Source organism: Myotis nattereri (assembly GCF_964212035.1).
Source record: "Myotis nattereri genome assembly, chromosome: 11".
Taxonomy (NCBI): domain Eukaryota; kingdom Metazoa; phylum Chordata; class Mammalia; order Chiroptera; family Vespertilionidae; genus Myotis; species Myotis nattereri.
The window spans coordinates 56,623,391-56,647,521 of NC_138086.1; the positions used below are offsets into that span (position 1 = coordinate 56,623,391).

The 24,131-nt window shown below is 38.8% G+C and overlaps 1 protein-coding gene across 4 annotated transcripts in view; it reads left to right on the forward strand.

The window, feature by feature from the left end:
- HDAC9 (histone deacetylase 9) overlaps positions 1-24,131 on the forward strand; it is an 847,690-nt gene that overhangs the window by 576,688 nt on the left and 246,871 nt on the right. For 3 of the 4 annotated variants that reach the window (XM_081102526.1, XM_081102528.1, XM_081102527.1), the window contains one exon: positions 16,354-16,522. In XM_081102526.1, coding sequence (XP_080958652.1) covers positions 16,354-16,522 — 169 coding nt within the window. Of the gene's footprint in view, positions 1-16,350; positions 16,523-24,131 lie in introns of all 4 variants that reach the window. The other variant, XM_081102525.1, reaches the window with a different exon arrangement.

Below are 24,131 nucleotides of genomic sequence, written 5' to 3' on the forward strand. Positions count from 1 at the left end.
CTCTGAACATGCTGTTCCCCCCAACATGGGGCATTCTTCTTCCTCTGTATGTCAACTTAAATTCTTCTCATCCTTCAGCTTTTGGATTAAATATACCTTCCTTAGAGAAACTTTTCTTGACTCCTTTAAATTAGGACCTTATGCCACCCTTTCACAGCCCTTAGCTCAGTTGCTCTTTTATATTTATGTGTCCAGAACTTTGATGAATATTTGTCCCCCTCACGGACTATAAATTCCACAGAGGAGAGACCGTATCACTTTTATTCACCATTGAATCTTCTGGCTTCTGACACAGTGCCTGATGCCTAGTACACTCTTCATCTGGTGCAGCGGTTCTCAACCTGTGGGTAGTGACCCCTTTGGGGGTCGAACGACCCTTTCACAGTGGTCACCTAAGACCATTGGAAAACACATATATAATTACATATTGTTTTTGTGATTAATCACTATGCTTTAATTATGTTCAATTTGTAACAATGAAATTGGGGGTCACCACAACATGAGGAACTGTATTAAAGGGTTGCGGCGTTAGGAAGGTTGAGAACCACTGATCTACTGAATGAATGAATATGTTAATTAATTATTTTGATCCCACCAAAGTCAAGAAATAGTTACAGCGTTGTTTTAAATTACAATGCCTTTTCTATGATATTTAATTTTAGGTTTAAAGAAACACAAAGGCATTTCTTTAAAAAATTAAACATAGTCTTTTGAGGTGTATTATGTTACATTCATCTTAACAAATGTACCCTAGGATTATTGTTAAAGGTTTGGTTGTAGAGGAAACAGCAATTTTTCAATTTAAAAAATCAGTGACAAGTGTTTATTCTATTTAGGATGTTTTCTTACATGCTTCGAGTTGAGCTGTGAGCTTCCTCAAACACTTGTCTATTTTAAGGGGAAAATTTATTTTTTAAGAGGATGCTTGTGGTTAAATGTCAAAAGGAATAACAGTTAAACAATATTTTTTCTCTTTTTTCTTTCTTTCTTTTTTTTTGTTAGCCAAATATTTTAGCAGTAATTGATTTCTAGTTCAGCGGAAAAAGAGACTTTGAATATCTTGCCTTTGACCCATGCATGCTTTGGGAGAAAGGGGGAAATGGACATAAAGCCACACATTTTCTGGAATTTGACATGTTTGGAAATGTGCATACAGCAATTGAATCCGGAGACTGGGGATAAAATATTGTGATTCTCCTAATGTTGAGCTTAGGAAGGTGCTTCTCTGGGCTGAGAGGTGAGGGCATAAAACTTACTGCCCGATTCTGCAAGAATTCTGATCCTACTCCCTTGATTCAGCTTGTGATGTGGTTGAACCCATGAGTTTCAAACAAATTCATTCACAATATATTGTCATGGTTAAAACTTGTTTATTACCAGAGAAACCTAAAAGTTGTAACTAGTAGGATATTATTTGGCCAATAACTGCATTTTTCTTAGAATTGTGATTCGTAACTCTTTTTTAAAAATTATGGACCACTTTGATGAAAGTTATGGACTGTGTCTCCAGAAAATTCACAGATGCACATACTCATATGACTTTGCACACCATTTCAAAGGTTTCATATATATTAGAATTCTTCCAGATCTCCTAGACTGGGAACACCTCTTCAAGATAAGTCCATCTAATTCATTTGTGTTAGGTAGCAATGATTTATATTACTTGTCATTTCTCTCATTATAATTTATTTTATATCTGGACTTTAAATATCAAAGGGGAGGAATAAAGGAAATGTTCAAGAGATTCATCATAGTCAAAAAAACCCTATCCCCCCTCCCCTTTATCTTCAGGCTATTATTTCTAGACCATAGCTCCATTGTTCATGCTGTACTGTACATTGGCTACCAACCAGACAGAGGATGCTAGTCTAGGCCATTGCACAATTTCATCTTCCTCTGGACTGTTATGTAATTAAAATAATTTCAACGCACTCTCTTGAACATTTTTTTTTTTGTCTGCAGGCAATTGTAAAAAATGCAGAAACTGAAAAGCAAATAAAAGAACAAAATATAACTTGTTTTTTTTTTTTTAGTTTTTATTGGAAAAAATTACTCATTGTGGACTAGGTATTTGTTTAATTTAAAAAGTTGAATGTGGTTTCTTTTGTATCCTCCAGTGGAGTAAAATCTCGATTGATTTCAAATGGCCATTTTTTTCAAGCGTGCTCCGAAGTGGCTGGATCATAACCATTTTAAAACCAACCATCCTTTCACAAGTGCACATATTCGTATTTATTAAATATAAATGTAGAGTACAACTGAATCAGTCATTTATTTTCCCTTGGAACTATTCTATCTGAGGATACCTATGAATGTATTGGAAGCTATTCACATGCTCTGTATATAGGTAGTAACTTTTACCAACATTCTACCCAATTAAAGAATTATGTTATTAAACAGGTTCAGTTTTACAGTATTAAAATAAACTTTTAAGCCTCAACCCAGAATCACAGGCTAACTACACAGCACACACACTCCCACTGTACACACACATAAACACTGGCTATGCTTGAAACCAGTTACTTCTGATTCTGCTGGTGATGCTTTAGCAGAAAGCTTGTAGTGTTCAGCTACCCACAGCCCTGCCTCATGAGTCATATTGCTGTTTATAGATTCCTCACGATCTAAAAATGAGGATAGTTTTTGAAATATAAAATCTTAGCAATCCTTTGTGCTTTGTGCTCTTTTTTTGGATATTGTTTGCTGGCATGAATAATATGCTAATAAGACGAAGACCTCACTGGAAGCAACCAGTGAGCACCAGAGGCTAATAATTCATCTACCTTCAGTCCATCCTGTCTACAAGAAGCCACCACTTGGCTCTGGATGGAGAGTTGGTAGAGAAATAGTGTGTGCTTTCTGTTGTTGGTGAGCACAAGCTCATTAATCCAGCTTATCTGGTCTGCATCCCACTCTTGTGGTCTAGAATTTAGAAATAATGCCCTTGGATATGAGAGAGGGGGCATAATTAACATTCTTAAGTATTTGTCAAAGGCACCTTCTAGCTTACCAAATTTTTACTTTATAAAAAAGCACTTCACTTTCCAATTCTTATACATTGATCTACAATTTTTTTTTCCAATTACAGTTTACATTCAATATTGTTTTGTATTAGTTTCAGGCATATAGCAGAGTGCTTAGACAATCATATGCTTTACAAAGCAGGGCCTCCAATACTTCCAGTACCCACTTGGCGCCATACAGAGTTATCACAATATTATTGGCTATATTCGCTATGGTGTACTTTAACATCCCTGTGACTATTTTGTAAATACCAAGTTATCTTCTTAATCCCTTTACCTTTTCCATACAGTTCCTAACCCTCTCCCCTCAGGCAACCATCAATCTATTCTCTGTGTTTATGAGTCTGTTTCTTTTTGGTTCATTTATTTTGTTTTTTAGATTCCACATATAAATTAAATCATATGATATTTGTCTTTCTCTGGCTGACTTATTTCACTTGGCAATAATACCCTCTAGGTCCATCCATGCCATTGCAAATGGTAAGATTTCATTCCTTTATGACCCAGTAATATTCCATTTGATTTACATTTTAAAGATCACAAGCAATAAAAATATTTTAGCATGCACTCATGTACATAAATATGATATAGACATATAAAAATATAAACTATATATTTACAAATTATAATTGTACCACTGTTATCAATGTATTATGTTATAAAATGTGTATAAAATAGAAATTAATGAAGTTGAGACAAAAGTGAAATAAACATTGTAAATAAATATTTTTATAAGTGAATGAGATAGAAACCTTTTGTACTATGATGAAAAAAGTGTTATTTTTAACAAGTTTATAGAGATATAATTCAAAATGGTTTATAGTTTATTCACAGAATTGTGCAGCCATCAACATAGCCAATGTTGGAACATTTCCAGTCCCCACCAAAAGAAACGGTGCCGATCAGCAATAATTACCCGCTGCCCCCACCTGGACTCTAGGAAACCACTAATATACTTTCTGTCTCCATAAATCAGTCTATTCTGAACACTTTATGTAAATGGAATTCTACAATATGTGGTCTTTTGTGACTGTCATCTTTCACTTAGCATAATGCTTTCCAGGGCTCAACCAGGCTAGGGTCCTTTATTACTTTTTTTCTTTCTAATTTACACCACAGTATTATTAACTGTTGCAACATGCTGCACCTTACACCCCTAGGACTTATTTAATCTAAAGCTGGAAATCTGTACCTTCGAGCGCCTTTATTGATTTTGCACCCCACCCTCCCAATCATTAGCCTGTTCTCTGTGGTCCCTGGGATCCTGGCAGAGAACTGGGAGCAGTGGCTGCAGTTCCCATTCCTGCCTCTGGGTGGGGCTGGAGGCAGCCTCCGCGCCGAGGCTGGGACCGGAAATTCTTCCCGTAAGGCTGGCGCCTGGTGAACCTGCACCTGGACAAGGATGCAGCAGGTGCCGCTTTCAACAACAGAGACTCCACCTGTTGGGGGCCCATGCGGGTCTCTCCGCGCCTCAGAAAGCTGACCACCAGCGGCCTTGCAGAGGAAGGTGCTGGGGCAGGCGGAATTCTACACTCGCACCTCGCTGAGGACATTAGGACGACATTCAGGAACGAGACAGGCAAACGGCGTGCACCAGGGCTGGTCGGCCTCGGCTCCTCCTAAAACCAGGGCGTGAAGGCCAGGCCGAGTCCCGCTGTGTTTCGCAAGGAGCTGCACAACATCCCAGATGGCACGACCAGGAGGCCCGGCGAGACGCCAGCATTTTGCAAGAACCGGGCTCCAGGGCGTGAGGACAGTGCTGGCGCTGAAGGCAAGTTCACCTTCCCCCACGTGCAGCACCGCCATGCTCGGGGAGCGTGGCCTCGGGAAGAAACCGGCTCCTGCCCGTGCCCCTAGGGAACTGGGCAGGCATCCCTGTTGCTCCCGAGGTGGGTGGTGGCGAGAGAGGGGACTGCTGTGTGAGGCCCATGTCCCCACGCGCAGGAGGCCGCTGGCACGTGGGTGTCCCCGTGCCCTCCCCCCCCCCCCCCCCCCCCCCCCCCCCCCGCTCCGGTCCCAAGGGTTGCTCGTGCTGCTCCGGCCAAGGCAGAGGTCACCAAAGGCAGTTCCTGGTGCCACGTCAACAGTCCGTAATGGAGATCTGGCCTCCCGGGTGGGACTGCAGCACCGTGGCCCCGGGGCCGGGTCTGCACTGGGTGCCCGCTGGGTGCGCTGGGTGGGTCGGGAAGCCACAGCCTCCAGATGCAAACCCTTGGCGGTTTCTCGCGGCCTCCACGTGCTCGCTTCCCCCGGGCCTCTGCCCGAGGCCGGGCCTCCGTTACAGCCGGGCTCCCGGCCTGACCCGGGCCTGGAACGGGCTTCTGTGTTTTTCTCCCCGGAGAGAGGCCTTTGCAGCCCCTCGTTCCCAGTGAGGATAGACTACCCAATGCGTGTACTGCTTCTGAAATGTCTAAAGGCGTTGCTGCATTTTGCATTCAGCTGGGAAGTCACGTAAAGGGTGGTGCAAGCCAGCTCGTGGCGCTGCCCGTGCCCTCGCCGGGCCTGGGAGGGAGGTGGCCTGGGGAGGCCTGTGCACCTGGGGAGGCCTGTGCACCTGGGGAGGCCTGTGCACCTGGGGAGGCCTGTGCACCTGGGAGGCCTGTGCACCTGGGGAGGCCTGTGCACCTGGGAGGCCTGTGCACCTGGGAGGCCTGTGCACCTGGCTTCTGGAGCCAACCCATCAGATGACATTGAACAGGGGATGTTCCCAGCACAGCGGAAATGCCTCCCTCTTTCTGGCCATTCTCCCTGTTCTTTGCAGTTCTGATATTTCTGGGAGGTTTGAGACTCCACTCTCCTTGCCCACCTGACACGACAGACCCTGGGGCAACTAGATTTCCCTTAAAACCTGCGGTCCGCACGCTGTGAGGACGACCCTGGCCCCACAGGGACTGTCAGGGTGTGGGGACCGGAGACTGGGACTCAGGCCTCCAGGGTGCTGCGCACACTGACCAGGTGGGCTGCCCACAGGTAGGTCAGAGGCTCAGACACCTCTAGTTCCATTTGATTCTGGAAGCTTCTGCCTGTGCCCTTTTTTCCTTCACCGATAACCTCATGAACCAAGTTCTCCAGCACCTAAGACGTACCATTCTTCTTTTTAACATACAGCTCTGTTGTGTATTAAATGTTTGGCATCCACAGCCTTCTTATAGAACACATTAGCTCCGGCCCAGCTGGGGAGGAGGGCAGCCACTGTTGGCCTGTGGGGCGTGTGCCCTGTGAGGACTGCTGGCTGCTTAGCATTGTTTGCTCTGCGATCTTGACATAATAGATAGGTTTGTGTTTTTCTAAATTTAAAAATATTAAGACTGGATTCACTAAAATTTATTCTAAGAGAATATTTTGACTTTCATATTTGTTTTAGGTATCTGTGTTTCATCAGATTACAGTTTAATGCCTGTTTCACCTGAAAATAGCATATGAGATTGTGTATTTATGAATGAGCAAAACAAAACAAAAACTTACTTTTTAGAAGTTGGGTAGTGTTAATAGATGAGTATACCATATTTTATTTCTCTTTCAGTTGATGGACATTTGGGTTGTTTCTACTTTGGGCTACAAGGAAACAGTGTTTCTATGAACATTCATGTATACGTTTTTGTGGGACATATATTTTCATTTCTTAGTTATGTACGTATTTTGGAAATTGGCTGTGTCTTTTGGTAGCTCTACGTTGAACTTTTTGTTCCAGGCTCTAGGTTTGCGAGTGGGAGTATAACAGTGTAGTTAGGTTTCTCTTCACAGGTAGCTGGCGTCCAGTAGTCTCTCTTGGTCCAAGTCCGCATTGATATCTATGCTTGTTTATTATAACTACACACCTACCACTTACCATATTTAACCACTTAAAATTGATACTGTAATAAAGTATAATATTTCAAACTTTTAAAACAGAATTAAAATGTATGTTTATTAGGCAATTTATAAAATATAGGTCAGCCAAAATAAGAAAATATTAATCAATCAATCCTAGTGTCAGTATTTAGAAATAATTGCTGTTAAATGTCTTTGTTTCTTCAGATATTTTCTTAAAGTTTGCACATTTGAGTATTCTGTTCCAAATCCTCATTTGAAGTTCCCAGTTTACATCCTTCTGCACTAATTTCTCAGTCTCTTCAGTATCATTTTTTATCATTTAAATGTATTTAATAATAATACCTTGAAATTCTAAAGACAAAGTATACTTAATTGTATGTGTTGTTATATTAATTTATCTATCAGTGAAAGTTGGTACAAATTAATGGATATCTTATGAATATCCATTATATTCAGGTATTTAAACTTATTTTTAAAAATATATTTTCATACTTTATTTTCTCATTTACTTTTACATTTCTAGATTTCTTTATTCTCTCTCACTTATTTTTTCTTTTTGTATTTTCCAATGAATGTTTGTTCCTTCTCTACAAAAATGTAGTTTTCAATAAAAACCATTTGTAGGCCATAAAAATATCAATATTTTGTATGTGCCAATGTATTATATATTTTAAAATATATTAATATACAGAGAAAGTAATAAAGATTATAATAATTAACATCCATAACATCTAGCTTGAGACATAAAACAGAATAAATACAATTGGTATTTCCTATATATTTCTCTCCTATTTCATCTTGTTCCATTCCTTCTCTTCTGAATTTGCCTTTCACTTTTCTCATGTATTTCTACATATTTTTATATTAGCATATTTATTCAAACAATATCATATTCACTTGCACATTTTTAAGTGTAAGTAATTATCTTTACATACATTCTCTTGGTTGCTTTTCTTTCACTCACTATTTTTACTGTAGATTTATTACCCATCTTCACTTTTACTAAATGTCAGCTGGCTGTTCTTTAAAGTGAATATAGCAATTTAGTCTCCTATAAGCACTCTGAGTTTCTTTTGCCCTATATTTTCACTAGTGCTTGGTATTATAAGACCTTTCATTTTCTGATCGGTCTGATTAGTATAAAATGGTATTTCATGTTGGTTTTAATTTGTATTTTATTGATTACCAGTGGAGTTGTTTCTATTGATATGTTTGTTGGATTATTAAAATTTCTGTGAATTTTTTTGTTTGAACCTTTTGTTCATTTCTCTGGTCCTATTTGTTTTTAGAATTTGTGTTGTAGACATTAAACATTGCTTTATGTCATGTCTGGCAAATATTATCCCTACTTTTCTGGCTTATGATTTTAAAAGGTATTTGAATTCCTTCCTAACGATTAGAATGCATTTTACATTTCAGTTTTTAAATCCACTTTCACTTGTTTTTTTTTGTTTTTTTTTTTTCAGGTAATATTAGGCAGGTATCTAAACTCATTGTTCCCCTTATGGATAACCATTGCCCTGACTCACTGATTGACATCCCTTGTTTATCTCCTACTCTGTAGGTCATCTCTGTTACATATTGAGTTTCCATATGCTCAGTCTGCTCTGGGCTCTCTATTCCATTAGTCTATTTTGTATAATACCCTGTGGTCTTAAATGGTTTAGCTTTTAGTATGTATAAATATCTGGTTGGGCCGTAGTCTTTATTTCCAAAATTCTTTTGGCTATTCCCTCCTTTCCTCTCCTATACAAAATGTAGAGTCAGCTTAGGATTTCCAGAAATATAGTTTAATTTGTGAAGAACTGTTATGCTTATGATATTGATTCTTTCTGTCCCAGAATATAATGTATCTTTTCATCCACTTACTTTACATTTCTGACTATTGTGTGGTGAGAGTACACGCTCTGTATGATATTAATTCCTATTTTTTCAGTAAATATATATAACAAAAAACTTACCATTTTAACCATTTTAAGTGTGTAGTTCAGGGGCATTAAGTATGTTCCCATTATGTGACCATCACCACCGTTTATCTTCAGAAATTTTTCATCTTCCCAAATTGGAATTCTGTATCTATTAAACAATAACCCTCCATTTCTCACTCTCAACCCCTGACAGCCACCACCTACTTTCTGTCTCTGAATTTAACTACTCCAAGTATGTCATATAAGTGGAATTACAAAGTATTTGTTCTTTGTGGCTGGCTTATTTTTCTTAGCATAATGTCTTCAAGATTCATCCATGTTGTAGAACATGTCAGAATTTCCTTCTTTTTTAAGCTGAATAATATTCCATTGTAAATATTAATTTCTTAAGTTTGTTGACAGTTGCTTTATTATATTGGTCAATTTTTAAATCATTACATGTGTGCTTAAAAGAATATATGTTTATCAGTGGCAAATTCTAATATATCTCAAACCTAGTGAATTGTGTTATTTAAATTGCCTGTAACCTCAATTGTTTTGTTATAAATATGTTGTAACCCCATTCCATGATGTGGATTTTTCAGCTTTCCTTTAGAGTTCTGCCAATTTTTGTTTTTTACCTTCTGAGCCTATGTTATTAGGTTTAGGAAAAAAATTGGTTGAGTTTTTGTGCTACTTATTTCATATGTACGCTTATATGGTCTCTAATATTTTTCAACTGAAGTTTATTTTGTCTATTTTACCATGACTGCACAAGGCTTTTGCTTTTTTTTGTTTTGTTTTCCTTAGTATTTTTCTGATGTCTTCGAGGAACCTTTTAATTTATTCTTGCTCTGTCAAAGAAAATAGACTTTCTGTTTTTAAAATTTGATTTGACTGTCTCCATCTTTTAACTAGTAAGTTGAGTACATTCACATCAACCGTGTTTAGTGATAAATGGGGATTTGAGCTTTTTCAGAAAATGCTTTTATTTTTTCTCCATTTATTTTTAGATTGCTTATTGGTTTTGCTTCTCTTTCAAAATCTTTTGTCTGCTTCAAAGTTATGCACATTATTTCCATTTATTTACTAGTTACTTTTAAATGATTAACATGTTTAACTTTAAAAGTCTAAAAAATTAACCAATATTGATTGCTACATCCATTCTGAATAATACAAAGATTTTAGAACATGTAAATTCCCACTAGCCTTTGGCATCTTAGAAGATAACCTTAGGCATATTTATGATTCTAATTTTCTATAAAAGCAAGACTTTGGAAATTCAAAACACTGCAAACCAGAAAGAAAACTCAGTTTGCTCAGAACTCCAAACAAGGAGGAAAATATACTTTAAAGACGTGGCTTTAGAAATAGAATTTTATTTTTTCCTAATTATTTTTCATGATCTTCTTTCTTTTACTTTGAGCTCATATCCTTTATTAAACTACTTCAAATAATTCAGATTACTTCAAAGATTAAACACTATAATTGGTGATTTCTGTTCTTGATCTCCAGAAATTGCATGGTGATATTGATTATAGGACACAATGAGTAATCACCCACAAGTCTGGAAGAATATGAAACCATCCAGAACAAAGTGAAAACCCAGAGGCCATAAAATAGGTCCCTAAGCAGTGGCAACAAGAAAGCAAAACAAATCCAAACAGAAACAAAACCAAAATGACTGCTATTATAAAAATAAAATAAATTTAAAAAGAACCTTGAAGTCTCCTTAGCCCAGGGGCTTTATGACCTCATATTTGCCATTAGTAAGTCACCCCCAATAAATATTTTACTCTTATCAAGAACATTGTGTTCATCATACAGAGAGAACTTCAAGACGTATTCCTACTCATTTTCCAAGTAGATGGCAATGCTTATCTACCATAATTTAGGAAGAATTTGGGCCCCAATGACACTGATGTCTTACTAGGCTTCATTGAAGAATTTATAAAATAGGTGCATAGTAACTCTTCTGTGAAAGTTGCATTTTTTATCAGGGGGAGGAGACAGATTATGTTCAGGCAGAGAGGATTATGTTCAGGCATAGAGGTGTTAGACAACTTCATATAACAAAAGATTGTCTTATACATCTCAATATACTTGAGAGATTTACCTGAATCACAGTCTGGCAAAGTAATCAATCAAAACAAAGTTCCCAATTAACGAACGACTAATATACGCATAAAGAACAGACTCAATATTGCATATTTAAAAAGACAGTTTCATCAAAAATGCTTTTTGGAAGGAGGGGATGTTAATTATTCATTTAATGGGAAAACACATTTCCAGTGGCACTCAATAGATGAAAGGTTAATTTGGGTATCCACTAATTTTTTAATAACAATAGATTCTGGACTGATTGACATTTTATTTTTCTGACAATTCAAGAGAGAAGCATCTTTCATATTTGCTAGAAGTATGGAAAATAACCAGAGATAAGATTATTTAATTAAAATTGCTAATAGAAAAAAAGGTTTAGCGAAACATTTTAATCAATTCCAGCTACAAATGAAAAAAAAAATCTAAATTTTATACCTCAAGAAGAATGCTTTTTTTATTGGGGAGGAGTAATCGCCATCAGAAATAAAAGTGGCCTACCATTTTGTGATACTTTGATGACTAACATGCACCATAATAATGTGTGCTTTACTGGATTTGTCAAGTTTTTCCCTTTACATAAAAAGCCATACTTAATTTGTGACAGCATATGATCATAGTCAACTCTTTTGAAAGTGAATAAACCCTTCTCTCTTCTATAGTTTTATTTTTCTGGCAGAAGCTTAAAAAAATATTTGATCCATGTCTACTCTTAGGTCCAAAGATTATGAATCTGTCCTAATGAAGTGTTTGAAAGTGTCACCTGTTTATTTTAAATAACATTTACCATTTTTCTTAAAGTTTTAATGTAAGGGAAATGCAGAAAATTTAGAGACTGCATAAAAGTACAAAGGAAAAGAAATCCTCAAATCACTCATTTATTTCATTATTGCTTGGCTGTAATACTAAATCATTTCAAGGTATTGTCGTCCTTTGATACTTTTTTTGTCTGTTCTCTATTTTCTTATATTTTTCATTAACCATTCCTTGATTCTCTTATGTTGTGATTGCTTATAGTATGCTTTCTTGATTTATCTTATTTTACAGTGAGATCTTAAGGATGACCACATATCTCCTTTCTAGTCATTATTATTTTTTTTAAATATATTTTATTGATTTTTTTTTTTTACAGAGAGGAAGGAAGAGGGATAGAGAGCTAGAAACATCGATGAGAGAGAAACATAGATCAGCTGCCTCCTGCACACCCCCCACCGGGGATGTGCCTGAAACCAAGGCACATGCCCTTGACCAGAATCGAACCCGGGACCCTTCAGTCTGCAGGCCGACGCTCTATCCACTGAGCCAAACCGGTTATGGCTCTAGTCATTATTTTATTCTTCGTAGATTAACACCAGCTATGTGTGAAACACTGCATAGGAATATATGAGTCAGTGGGCAAAGCTCATATCCTTACGAAACTTACTAGGGATAAAATCCTTGAATTTTGGATAGCAGCATGAAAGATTAGGTGCCATGCTTAATTCCTTTCTCTGTCTATACAGTGCAGCATGGGATTTCTTTCTTTCTACATGCACAATAGATGCTGGATGGACACATATGTGATGAATAAATAGTGACTATTGAATAAGTAGTTATCTGTCTCTTACCTGCACTGTCATATTCCTAAAAGCAGAGATTGGATAAATAAGATTTTTCTTGCCTCATTGTGAAGTTCTATAGTAAAATGTAACATTTGTATCTGCTTATCAATTAGCAAACTGTTGTTCCATTATCTCAAAGGCATCCAGTGAAGCCCAAGTAAAAGAACAAATATGCACTATTAAACGAGAAGGACTATATTGGTGTTATTCACATGGAGTTCTTACAGTGTTGAGCAGTCATCCTATATAATAAAAGGCTAATATGCAAATTGACCCAACGGCAGAACGACCAATCTCTATGACGCGCACTGTCCACCGGGGGGCAGATGCTCAATGCTGGAGCTGCACCCTGGTGTTCAGTGAGCTCCCACTGGCGGAGCACCGCTCAGCCAGAAGCTGAGCTCACAGCTGGTGAGCACAGTGGCAGTGGTGGGAGCCTCTCCCACCTCCCTGGCAGCACTAAGGATGTCTGACTGCTGGCTTAGTCCCCCAAGGGCTCCCGGACTGCAAGAGGGCACAGGCCAAGCTAAGGGGCCCACCTCCCTCCCTCCCCCTCCCCCGAGTGCACAAATTCCATGCATCGGGCCTCTAGTTGAGAGATAAAGACATTTAGTAACCCCAGGTATCTAAAACATGGTTATGTTATTGGAAAAAAAACAACCATGGCCTTTAATTTTCAAATATCTGTTCAATATTTTTAATGCATAAATAATTAGCTTCAAGAAAACACAATAAAAGACATAGAAAGCAACAGAAAATAAGTTCACAGATGAGTTAGATAGAAACCCCTGTTTGAAAAAGCTTTCAATATTATACATGAAAAGATAATTTCTCACGCATACATGTATAAAATGTATCTAGAGCTTCCCTCCACTCATTACCTGGCTAATTAAATTTCTCCTTCACATCTCAAATTGAACATCACTTTCATAGAAGTCCCTTACTTCTACACCAGGTTTTTTTCTATCAGGTTCTTTATGTGTGTGTTTTTTTTTAATGGCATTCTGCATTTTTCTTATACAAACTCATTCATAATCACATTGAATTTATAAATATTTAGTATTTGTCTTTTCACTACAGACAATAAACGTAGAAAATGCTCAGCATGCCAACAATGTGTCTGGTACAGAGTATGACCAATAAGTAGTTATTGCATGTAATAAGTCTAATATAGAAAAGACGATGATAGGGAAAAGGATTGAGAAAAAACAAAATGTGATGGGAATTTAATGGAAAGTGAAAACAGATTTAATGTGGGACCTCATATGTGGGTCTATGTAAAATCTGAAGTGGACCTTCGAGGATGTGTGTGAATGCCACTTGTGAAGCTCCATGGACAAGCCTCCAGGGGATGGTACAGAAAAGATAGATTGATGGGAGCACTGATGAGCAGGGCCAACATAACCATTAGGTACAATAAACACTGTGCTAGAACCTATAATCTCCCCCTCCCTTTTTTTAAATCCTCACCCAAGGATATTTTTCTATTGATTTTTAGAGAAAGTAGAAGAGAGAGGAAAGAGAAAAAGAAATATCAATGTGAGAGAAACCCATCATTGGTTGCCTCATGCACGTGCCCTGAGTATGGCCCAGGCCAGGGAGGAGCCTGCAACCGAGGTTCATGCCCTTGATCGGAATCAAACCCAGAATACTTCAATCTGCAGGCCAAAGCTCTATCCACTGAGCCAAACAGGTTAGGGCCCTGTAATACTTTAAGGGGCCCACTACACATTATAAATGCTAATTTTTGATCAGAAAAAATAAACATAATAATGAATTTAGTGTATGCCAATGTAAGCATAAAATATAATTTTTAATTTTATTTTTTATAGAGGAAGGGGCCCAAGAAGTTAAAGGTGCCCAAGGCCCATGAAAGTCTTAATGCTGTGCTGGGATGAGTTTGTTATGTGGTACATGGTATTTTGGCCAGAACGTAGAAAAGGAATAGATCTAGGGCTGCAGATGCAGGTTGGTCTCAGGGCAAGGAGAGACCAAATGGCAGGCTGGGGAAGTTCTTCAAACTTTGATTTACCTTCAGGGAATTCTGTATTAACTTTTCCTCACAGGAGGGCTCTAGGAAGAGAATTCTTGCAGGAAGGAAGAGCATGGATTGTGTTTAGGAGTAGGGTGATTAACTAAGGGCCCTTTTGCCGTTGTTCAGATGAGGGTTAAAGAGGAGATCATGGTAGGAAGAGACAGAGGGATGGATATTACTATCATTCAGGTATATATCTACCCATGTGTTTTAGATCATATAGTACAGAAAAGCTGCCTTTTCCTGAAAGAAAACTCCAGAAGTCCTGATTACATATTTGCATTCTCGCTTCTTATAGATCCATGAGAGAAGGGACATTCGCCGTGGAGATGATCAAGATAATCAAGAGAGTTAGACTCTTGTAAAAGTGTTAAACTGTTATAACTAGAAGTAGATCTTGACCAAGACATCCTAATCATTGAAGCAAACGTCCAAAGCCTCAGCATGTGACAAGTGACTGCCAGTTGATTGATGGTTCAGTTATCTACAAATCAAAACAGAAGTAGCAATATATACATCAATTATAAGCTATTATAAAGTTAATTTTAAATGATTCTTAATATATTTCTAAATTGGAACATCTCTGCCTACCTATGGTCTATAACTAAATATGTTTATAATCATAACTCTTGTTTCTATGTAGCATGAACTCCTATGTGGAGAAATGTATAATGACATTAAACCAGATGATATGTACTGTGTTGTAGATAGGTTAGCATTCTCAGTAATTTGTACACTTAGGATGTACCAAGCCTGATACATCCTAAACTAGAAATACAAGATGAGTATGACTATAATGGCATAGAGTGGGTGGTAGGGGATCAACCTAACCTAACAGGAAGTTTGAAGTAAGGCCTCATTAGGGACAGGTGATGTTTGTCCCTAAAAAGTAAATGCTAGCCAAGTAGATCAAAGCAGAAGGGCATGTACATTTTTTTAAAATTATAGGAATATGAGTTGTATTTAAAAGACTCTGTTAATCTTTTGGAGTATCAGTTTCCTTATCCAAGGCACGTGATGGTCATCTTTGCATCACTGTTCAGTTGTTTTTCATGTTAAAAATAAAAGAAACATAAAAAGCAACTCAAAGGTTACGGTGTTACAAAGAAGAAATAGTCACTGATAGTTAATAGTTATCTGTATTTTAGAGGAACAGACTAAATGAATCTTCCAAATTCTGGTTCTTTGATTTGATAGCTTGTGAACTATGAAACATGATAACATTGTTAAATCACTGAGATTATATTTAATCCTCTCTAAAAGAAACGAATGATTTTTATAGTATTGAGATTATATCGGACAACCCACAAAAGTTCATCACCCTATATCATGATAAGAAGAATGAAAGGTGTCAAATTGAGCCCTTTAATTGGTAATTTTTAGCAGCTCATAGACTTCATTAGCAATATTACTGAAATGAATCAAGACAGAATTTTCAGAATCGAGCTCATTGGCAGTTGGAAAGCGGTTGAATTGTTCTCCCAGTCTGTGTTGCAACAATTCTGGGGCTGTATTTAAAACGTTGGTATCAAAATAGGAAATGAGTCCAAGTCGACGTCCCTGTTGTTCCTCTTGAGGTTAAAGGTCTGTTTCTTTCCATCAGTTCAAACTGACAGGCCTCCTGCCATCACCTCCTCCTTAGCCAGGCAGACAGGCCCTGGCTGTCAGTGTGAAAACATCTGTTGAATGGATTTATTGACTAGATCTTGTTTTTATTTTTCTCTCCCTTTCTCTATGTTATTTTTTTCTTTTGCCTTCACACCGTTTATGATGTTGCTGACCTGATGAACTTAATTTGTTGACATGTCGTCCTCAGTGTCTCCCTCGATGCTGATCTCACATTTCTTTCTACTGTGCTTTTATCTTGGCAGCAGCCCTTCCTGGAACCCCCGCACACACGTGTGCGCCAAGCTCCGCTGGCTGTGGCTGGCATGGATGGATTAGAGAAACATCCTCTTGTCTCCAGGACTCTCTCCTCCCCTGCTGCCTCCATGTTACCCCACCCAGCAGTGGACCGCCCCCTCCAGCCTGGCTCTGCAACTGGTAGGAATCCCCAAAGACTCTCCCTAATAGGCAGGCTAAATGTACCGTTCTTGTAGGATTAACCAATTTAAATGCTCTGAATAACTCCAACAGCAGAACGCTCCATTTTAACCCAAAGCAACCTACATTTTATGAGGTTAGATTGGCTGCAAGACAAACAGCACATCTGATAAATCTTGGGCTTAGTATTAATAGCCTCATAAATTGTTATCATTCAAGGACCTGGAAAACACATCAACAGGTGCATGGGTCCCTTTTGGAAACAAAAATCCCTACAACTTTTTCTTTTTAGCCGTGTTCCGCAATCTCTTCCTACTCGCAGTGCTGGCCGCTAGGAAATTTATGATGCTCAGTTACATTGGAATCTAAAGAGTGTCCCTCTCTCAGTTGTTTTTCTTGGGTTTTTTTTTGTTTTGTTTTTTTGTTTTACTGTCTTCTTCTGACTTCCCATGCAAGTGCCTCATAAAAGACAAAGGTGCCAAGCAAACCAAACTTAATTCTATATGATTAGTTCCACTTCCATTTATTATGGCACCACCAGTTGGGCTGTTCAACCAATCTATTCCTTTGCTTACGGCTGTCTTTAATATTTCGGCACCTGGCTACTGAGGATAAGAAACCAGATAATTCCAATGTCAGAGGAAGGTCAAGTCTAGAACACATACAAAAAAAAGGGGTGCTGTTCCCTCTAAAAAGGAACTGTGCTGTATTCCTTTCTATTCCTTGGAACCTGTTCTTGCTCCAGACTCTCAAACTGGCTGTTCAATGAAAGCTATTGTGGCCTAAGGAATCTAATTTAGATGAGGCTCATAATTTAGATGCAGCTCAGGGAGAATTCATAGGGACCTCCCCCAGAGGCTCTCGTAGGTTATCTGACTTATTTTTTAATCAATTTGGAGGATTCAGAGTTTCTTTGTGTGGCTTCTGTGACCTCATGCAACCCTTTTTGCTTAAAAAAGTTAAAATACCTTTTATGAAATTACATTCCAAAGCCTTGGTATCATTTTTTTTTAAATTTAAAAATCAATGAATGAAATGGGCAAGTTATTTAACCTTGACAGACATCTTTAAAAAGTATGTATGAGAGCTACTTTTTATAATGTGTTTTACCACAAGCCAACATTTTATACTAGGAGCTACGGGCTGGGCATATTTGGATATATTTCTTTTACCACATTAGCCACTGCCTCTGATCCCTTCATTTCTTGGAGCAGAGTAGACCTGTCCCCGACGACCCAGGGCTGCAGCCCAGTGGGAGCGGAAGCCACTTGGATCCATCATGCCTGGTTCTATCCCTGGTCTTCAGAGAGTTTTTGTTCAAAGCCAAATACATGATGTAGAGGAATGCTTTGGGCAGGAATGCTTTTGAGCATAGCCTTTAAGAATTACTTACTTCTCAATTCTTTTGCCTAAAAGTGATTATTATTCAGCCTTAAGCTTACAGAGAACAAAAAGTTACAACCATCCTATCATCATGCCAATTCAATTCACTCCAAATTATCTCCTTATTTTAAAAGCGAGCTTAACTGTACATTTTTTTGTGGCACTATTCCCACGTAGGCTGCTGTCTACTATTACAAGTCTACTGATAGATTTTCTTTTCTTGGTTAAGAGGAGCAGCCCTTTTCTGATATGCTTTGGTTCCCTTTACTTTTACTTATCTCTTCAATATGAGTGAAGCAAAATCTCTGAATATTAGAATAATCCTAGAAGTTTAAGAAAACAGTGTTGCCAAATGGACAGGCTCTGTAGGCCTTAGAACAATCCAGGTGAAAGGGTGTATTGCAAACCTGGTATTATAACCGACATAAGCAGAACCTAATCATTCAATCTAAATACTGGTCATTTCAGATGATTATTTTCTTTTTCTTAATGTCAGCATCCTAGCATTTATCAGAGTTTATATTCTAAACACAATCAGGGAGATGAATTTAAGATTATTTTTATATTTAATGGACTTGAGAAGGCATATTTCTGGGCTAAATAAGAAATTTCATAAATCTACATTTTAAAAACACAGGATTTTATACTAAATAGGCATTCAATAAATTTTAGTTGAATCAGCAAATGATGTGTATAGGAAATATAACACATAGATATATATGTAGTCATAAAAACATGAATTTACTACATCAAATCTAATAACTGTGAAAGTTAAATTTACTTTTAATTTATTGTTCTGGTTAAAGAATAGTTAATTGATTTCTTGGTTATATAATTTAATAGAGAAAACCCTGTTTATTATCTTAACTTGAGGCCTGGTGCATGAAATTCATGCACGGAGGGGGGGTTCCCTCAGCCCAGCCTGCACCCACTCAAGTTGGGGACCCCTCGGGTGATATCCGACCACCAGGTTCAGCCCGATCCCACAGACATCCCTCTCACAATCTGGGACCACTGGCTCCTAACCACTCACCTGCCTGCCTGCCTGATTGCCCCTAACCCCTCTGCCTGCCTGCCTGATTGCTCCCAACTGCCCTCCCCTGCCGGCCTGATTGAGTTCCCAACTGCTCTCCTCTGCCTGCCTGATCACCCCTAACTGCCCTCCCTTGCCGGCCTGATCTCGCCCCCAACGGCCCTCCCCTGCCAGCCTGATCTCACCCCTAACTGCTCTCCCCTGCCAGTCTGATCTGGCTCCCAACTGCCCTCCCCTGCAGGCCTGATCTCGCCCCCAACTTCCCGCCTCTGCTGGCAGATTTGGTTCTGATTGGTCAGTTTCTATGCCAGTCAGCATCAAAAGCTCTGCCTCCTAGGCAGTCATTGGTTCCTCACTGTTGACCCAGATTTGGTTCTGATTGGTCAGTTTCTATGCCAGTCAGTGTCAAAAGCTCCGCCTCCTAGGCAGCCATTGGCTCCTTACATTCACCCAGATTTGGTTCTGATTGGTCAGTTTCTATTCCAGTCAGCAACTCTGGGCCTATCAATGGGGCCTGATCAGAAAGGCAAGGCTGATCAGCAGCCCTGGTGGAGACCTTGGAGAGCAATGGAGGCTCAGCTGTTGGCCAGGCTGGGAGAGAAAGACAGGCAAGTTCTGATGAGTGGCTGCCACAGAGGCTACTGATCAGACCCTGCCTCTCTCTCTGCAGGCCTCTTTCTGGGCCTGATCTGCAGCCCCCTAGGCCAGTGATGGCGAACCTATGACACGCGTGTCAGAGGTGACATGCGAACTCATTTTTTTGGTTGATTTTTCTTTGTTAAATGGCATTTAAATATATAAAATAAATATCAAAAATATAAGTCTTTGTTTTACTATGGTTGCAAATATCAAAAAATTTCTATATGTGACATGGCACCAGAGTTAAGTTAGGATTTTTCAAAATGCTGACACGCTGAGCTCAAAAGGTTCGCCATCACTGCCCTAGGCAGTCAGTTCTGGGTTGGATGCCCACAGTGGCCCCAGTCAGTGCTAGGTCGCCAGGGCAACCCAGCACTGACTTCCAGTCTGGTCGAGCCTTCAGTCGTTATGACCTTGGCTCTTTATTATATAGATTGACATTAAAAATGTTGCACCCTAACACTTGAATTTTTAAAATAAAAAGGCACAATAATTTTTTTAAAAAACGATACAAAGTATATAATTTATATATCCACTGTGTATTAGCCCCTCCACTGTCATTGGGATTAAAAGCATGTATATAGTTGTTAACTTTCATTTAGTAGTTTTCCAAATCCAGAGGAAATGAAATGCACAGTTTTCACTGTACTCCTCCACATATTGTTCTGGCTTTAATCCAAACTTAAATTTCCCCTGTAGCCTTCATACTCTGACAATCCTCATGATCTCAAAATTCATTGTAGTGTTTCTAATGATCTTCATTTTAAAGATGAACCCTTAAGGCTTTCATTTGTAGTATGTTTGTAAACAACTATTTTTAAGGATTAAACTCCTTTATTTTGACACTTTAATATCTACTTGTTGTACATTAAAAAATCAAAAGTGACATTCAATTATGTTCCTTGGGCATATTTAGTGGTGTTTTGGTTTTTTTTAGAAGAAAGTGATACAATCTCACACACTCAAGTTGTTCCACTAAAAAGTAAGGAAAACAAATACGTTTAAAGGTATTTGCTTAAATCCATTCTGTAAAAATCTATGCTTTTTGATACAACTAAAATATATATTTAATACTAAACTCACAATTTTCAAGGCACACCATTCAAGCCTTCACTCTTCGTGTGGATTTCCAGCAGCCAATTGTAGTAGCCACACTGGCCCCTTTTTATGAAGAACAAAGCGATGTTCCAAGGGAAAAATGTCTGAGTCAGTCCGTTGTTGAAAGATGAAGTCTCCAGTTCATTTCCTGTGGGGACTTGACTGGACCAAGAAGCAGAGACTGAGAGGTAGCTTCTACCTGGTGGCCCCACAGGTGCTGGGTAAAGAGGTTTCTAAGATGCACACGGAGAGCACATCACGCAGCTGCTGTCGTGACAATGAAGGATGTGTGTTGTAGAGTCAGGTTGCCGCATGTTCAAATGGACTTTATGTTGTATTTGAATCTGAGTAATAATACTCAATTTAAGAGGTGCTCTTTTCATTCTGTTTAAAGTCAAGGCATGGCATTTTTATGCGATCTGATAACTCAGGGAAAGGCAAAGTATTCTCTCTTAGTCATCCCTTCCATTCAATGATTCCTAACAGAGATGAGGCTCGGCCATCGCTTCACAACAGGCAGTCGATGATGTGTCACTGTGCTTGTTCATACCAAATGGGATTCATTGAAACAAGAGTTTAATGGCAAATAAACTTGATTGACTTTATCTTTCCTACCACCCAGTACAACTTAAAGCCTTTACCCCAACACTAGGTTACTTTACGTAATCTGTGAGTAAATTATTTCTTTGTAATATTATCTCTTTAGTCAGAGTCTAATGCACAATAGAATCATGGTGTGCCACTAAACCAACTTCTGTGAAAGCTAGTAAGGTACTTCAAACACTTACCTTATTTAATAAAACTAAAATCCATAGGAAGCACAAAGTCCAAAAATATCTATCAAATTTTTTTGAGGATGTTTTCTTTTTGTAGAAAATAAACTAGTAGGATTTAAAATGCAGGTAAATACTTTATGTTAAGACTCTTGTATTTCCACAAATCCTAATTTTAACTCATCCCATGGATCACGAGAGAGATGGATCCACTGGTTTATGTTGCAAGTGGTAACCCATGTGGCAGAAAGGGTCAAAGAAAAGTAGAATTCCATATGAATCCCAAAGAGAAGAGAAGAGCAGGATTGTTTCTCACCCTATAAGTCTTTGTTTCTGAAAAGAAAAAAAGAAAAAGGAAAAGAATGGAGATGAAGGATGAGGTTAAAGTCTCACCTTGCAGTGTACCTGTTAACACCTCATTGCTACATCATTAAGATGAATAAGTGCAGGTATAGGGTTCCAGATTTTATTTATTTCTCCTTAAATTCAAATGTCTTTCCAAGAGCTCCTGGACTTTATGTTATAATCTCCAGATACTTGGCAATAACTTCCAGCTACTATAACCTGTTTCATAATTTTTGTTGGCAGTGGTTTATAGAGAAAATATTAAAAGAGGAGCAGTTACTATTGAGATGAAGTTAGATATGTCAAGAGATGAAATAGTAAAAAATAAATAAATAAATAAGCAACTTAATCATTTGAATCTCTACTCCTGAAGAATATGTCTTTAAAATGAGGGAGATACTATATTTTCATTTTTGTGTATTGCTAATGTATTTTTTACTTTGTGTATTATGAAACTGTGGTTGAAAATATGTTAAATCATGTTTGTTATGTAATAGCAACTCATAAATACTTGATGTATCTGAATTGTGAAGACAAGTCCTTTATATATTTACATTTTGGAATTTCTTTTTTATGATTGCCTGCTTTCCTTTCTGCCTTCTTTCATGTCTTCATTTGAACTTTATTTAAAAATATTCATTCACTTCCTTTAGTGCAAAGTGTCACATCCTATCTAATAATAGAGAAACATGGTGATTAACCATAACTTTGCTACCGTTCCCATTGACTAATCAGCGAGATATGCAAATTAACTGCCAACCAAGATGGCGGCCAGCAGCCAGGCAGCTGAAGCGAACAGGAGGCTTGCTTGCTCTAGTGAAGTTGGAAGCCAAGGTTCCCCGCCTGCCGCTGCCAGCCTCTGAGCTGCTGTCTAAGAAACAATGTTGCAATTATCGAAGCTAAACAAACCCCAGAAACCTGCTTTCAGCTGTTAGAGCTGGAGTTGCAACAGAGTTTCAATTATAGAACCCAAAAAAACCCAGATACCTACTTTCAGCAGCCGAGGTCTCAGAGCTGGAGCCAAGCCTCAGAGCTAAAGCCAGCTCTCAGCTCCAGTGACAGCCATAGAAGGTAAATAAATCCCAGAATAAAAAAAGAAAGAAAAAAAGGAGAGGTTGGGAGCTTCAGTCACCCACCAGCCTGAAAACAGCCCTCAGCCCCTCACCCAGACTGGCCAGGCACCCCAGTGGGGACCCCCACCCTGAAGGGGGTGCGACCAGCTGCAAACAGCCATCATCTACTCATCTAGGCTGGCCAGGCACCCAAGCGGGACCCCCACCCTGATCTGGGACACCCTTCAGGGCAAACCAGCCAGCCCACACCCGTGCACCAGGCCTCTATCCTATATAGTGAAAGGGTAATATGCAAACTTACCCTAACAGCAGAAGGACTGGGAATGACTGGGCACTGTGACACACACTGACCACCAGGGGCAGACGCTCAATGTGCTCTCACATGGGAGGAGCTCTGCTCAGCCACAAGCCAGGCTGATGGCTGCCAGTATAGTGGTGGTGGTGGGAGCCTCTCCTGCCTCCTCAGCAGCACTAAGGATGTCCGACTGCAGTTTAGGCCTGCTCCCCGCTGGCAAGTGGACATCCCCCGAGGGGTTCTGGGCTGCCAGAGGGATGTCTGATTGCCATCTTAGGCCCAATCCCCCGGGGAGCGGGCCTAAGCCAGCAGGTGGTCATCCCCTGAGGGGTCCCAGACTGCGAGAGGGCACAGGCCAGGCTGAGGGCCCCCCCTCCCCGCCGAGTGCACAAATTTTTGTGCACCGGGCCTCTAGTAGATATATAAAGATGAACACATTAAATGCCTATTTTAGAGATACTTGCCACTAGGATGATAAGATATAAAATAAAAGGTATTATGCTAAAGAAGGCTACAAGACTTCTAGGAATCCAAGGAGATCTATTAGTTAGGTTCATCAAGGAAGGCTTCATAAGGGAGATATCTGACCTAGTTCTTGCATCTTTTCATTTATAGGATGGGGCAAAAGTAGGTTTACAATTGTTCCTATGGAAAATAAATACAATAATTAATAAAATAATAATATGAGAGTAAAATCTGTGTTTCTCATACTCACTACTTTTGCTCCTCTGTATGTATGTTTTTTATTTATTCATTAAAAATATTTTTGAGAATTTACTATATCCCAAGCATATTTCCAGAGACTAAGAGTTCAGAGGTTAAACAGTACAACTCTAGTCTGTGCTTTCATAGATCATACCAGATGAAGAAATACATAATTTACAAGTTATACACCAATTAAATAATGTGATAAATGCTCTGAAAACCTAGAAGATGCTGTGAGTGCGTGTGGTAGGAGACCTAATTTAGA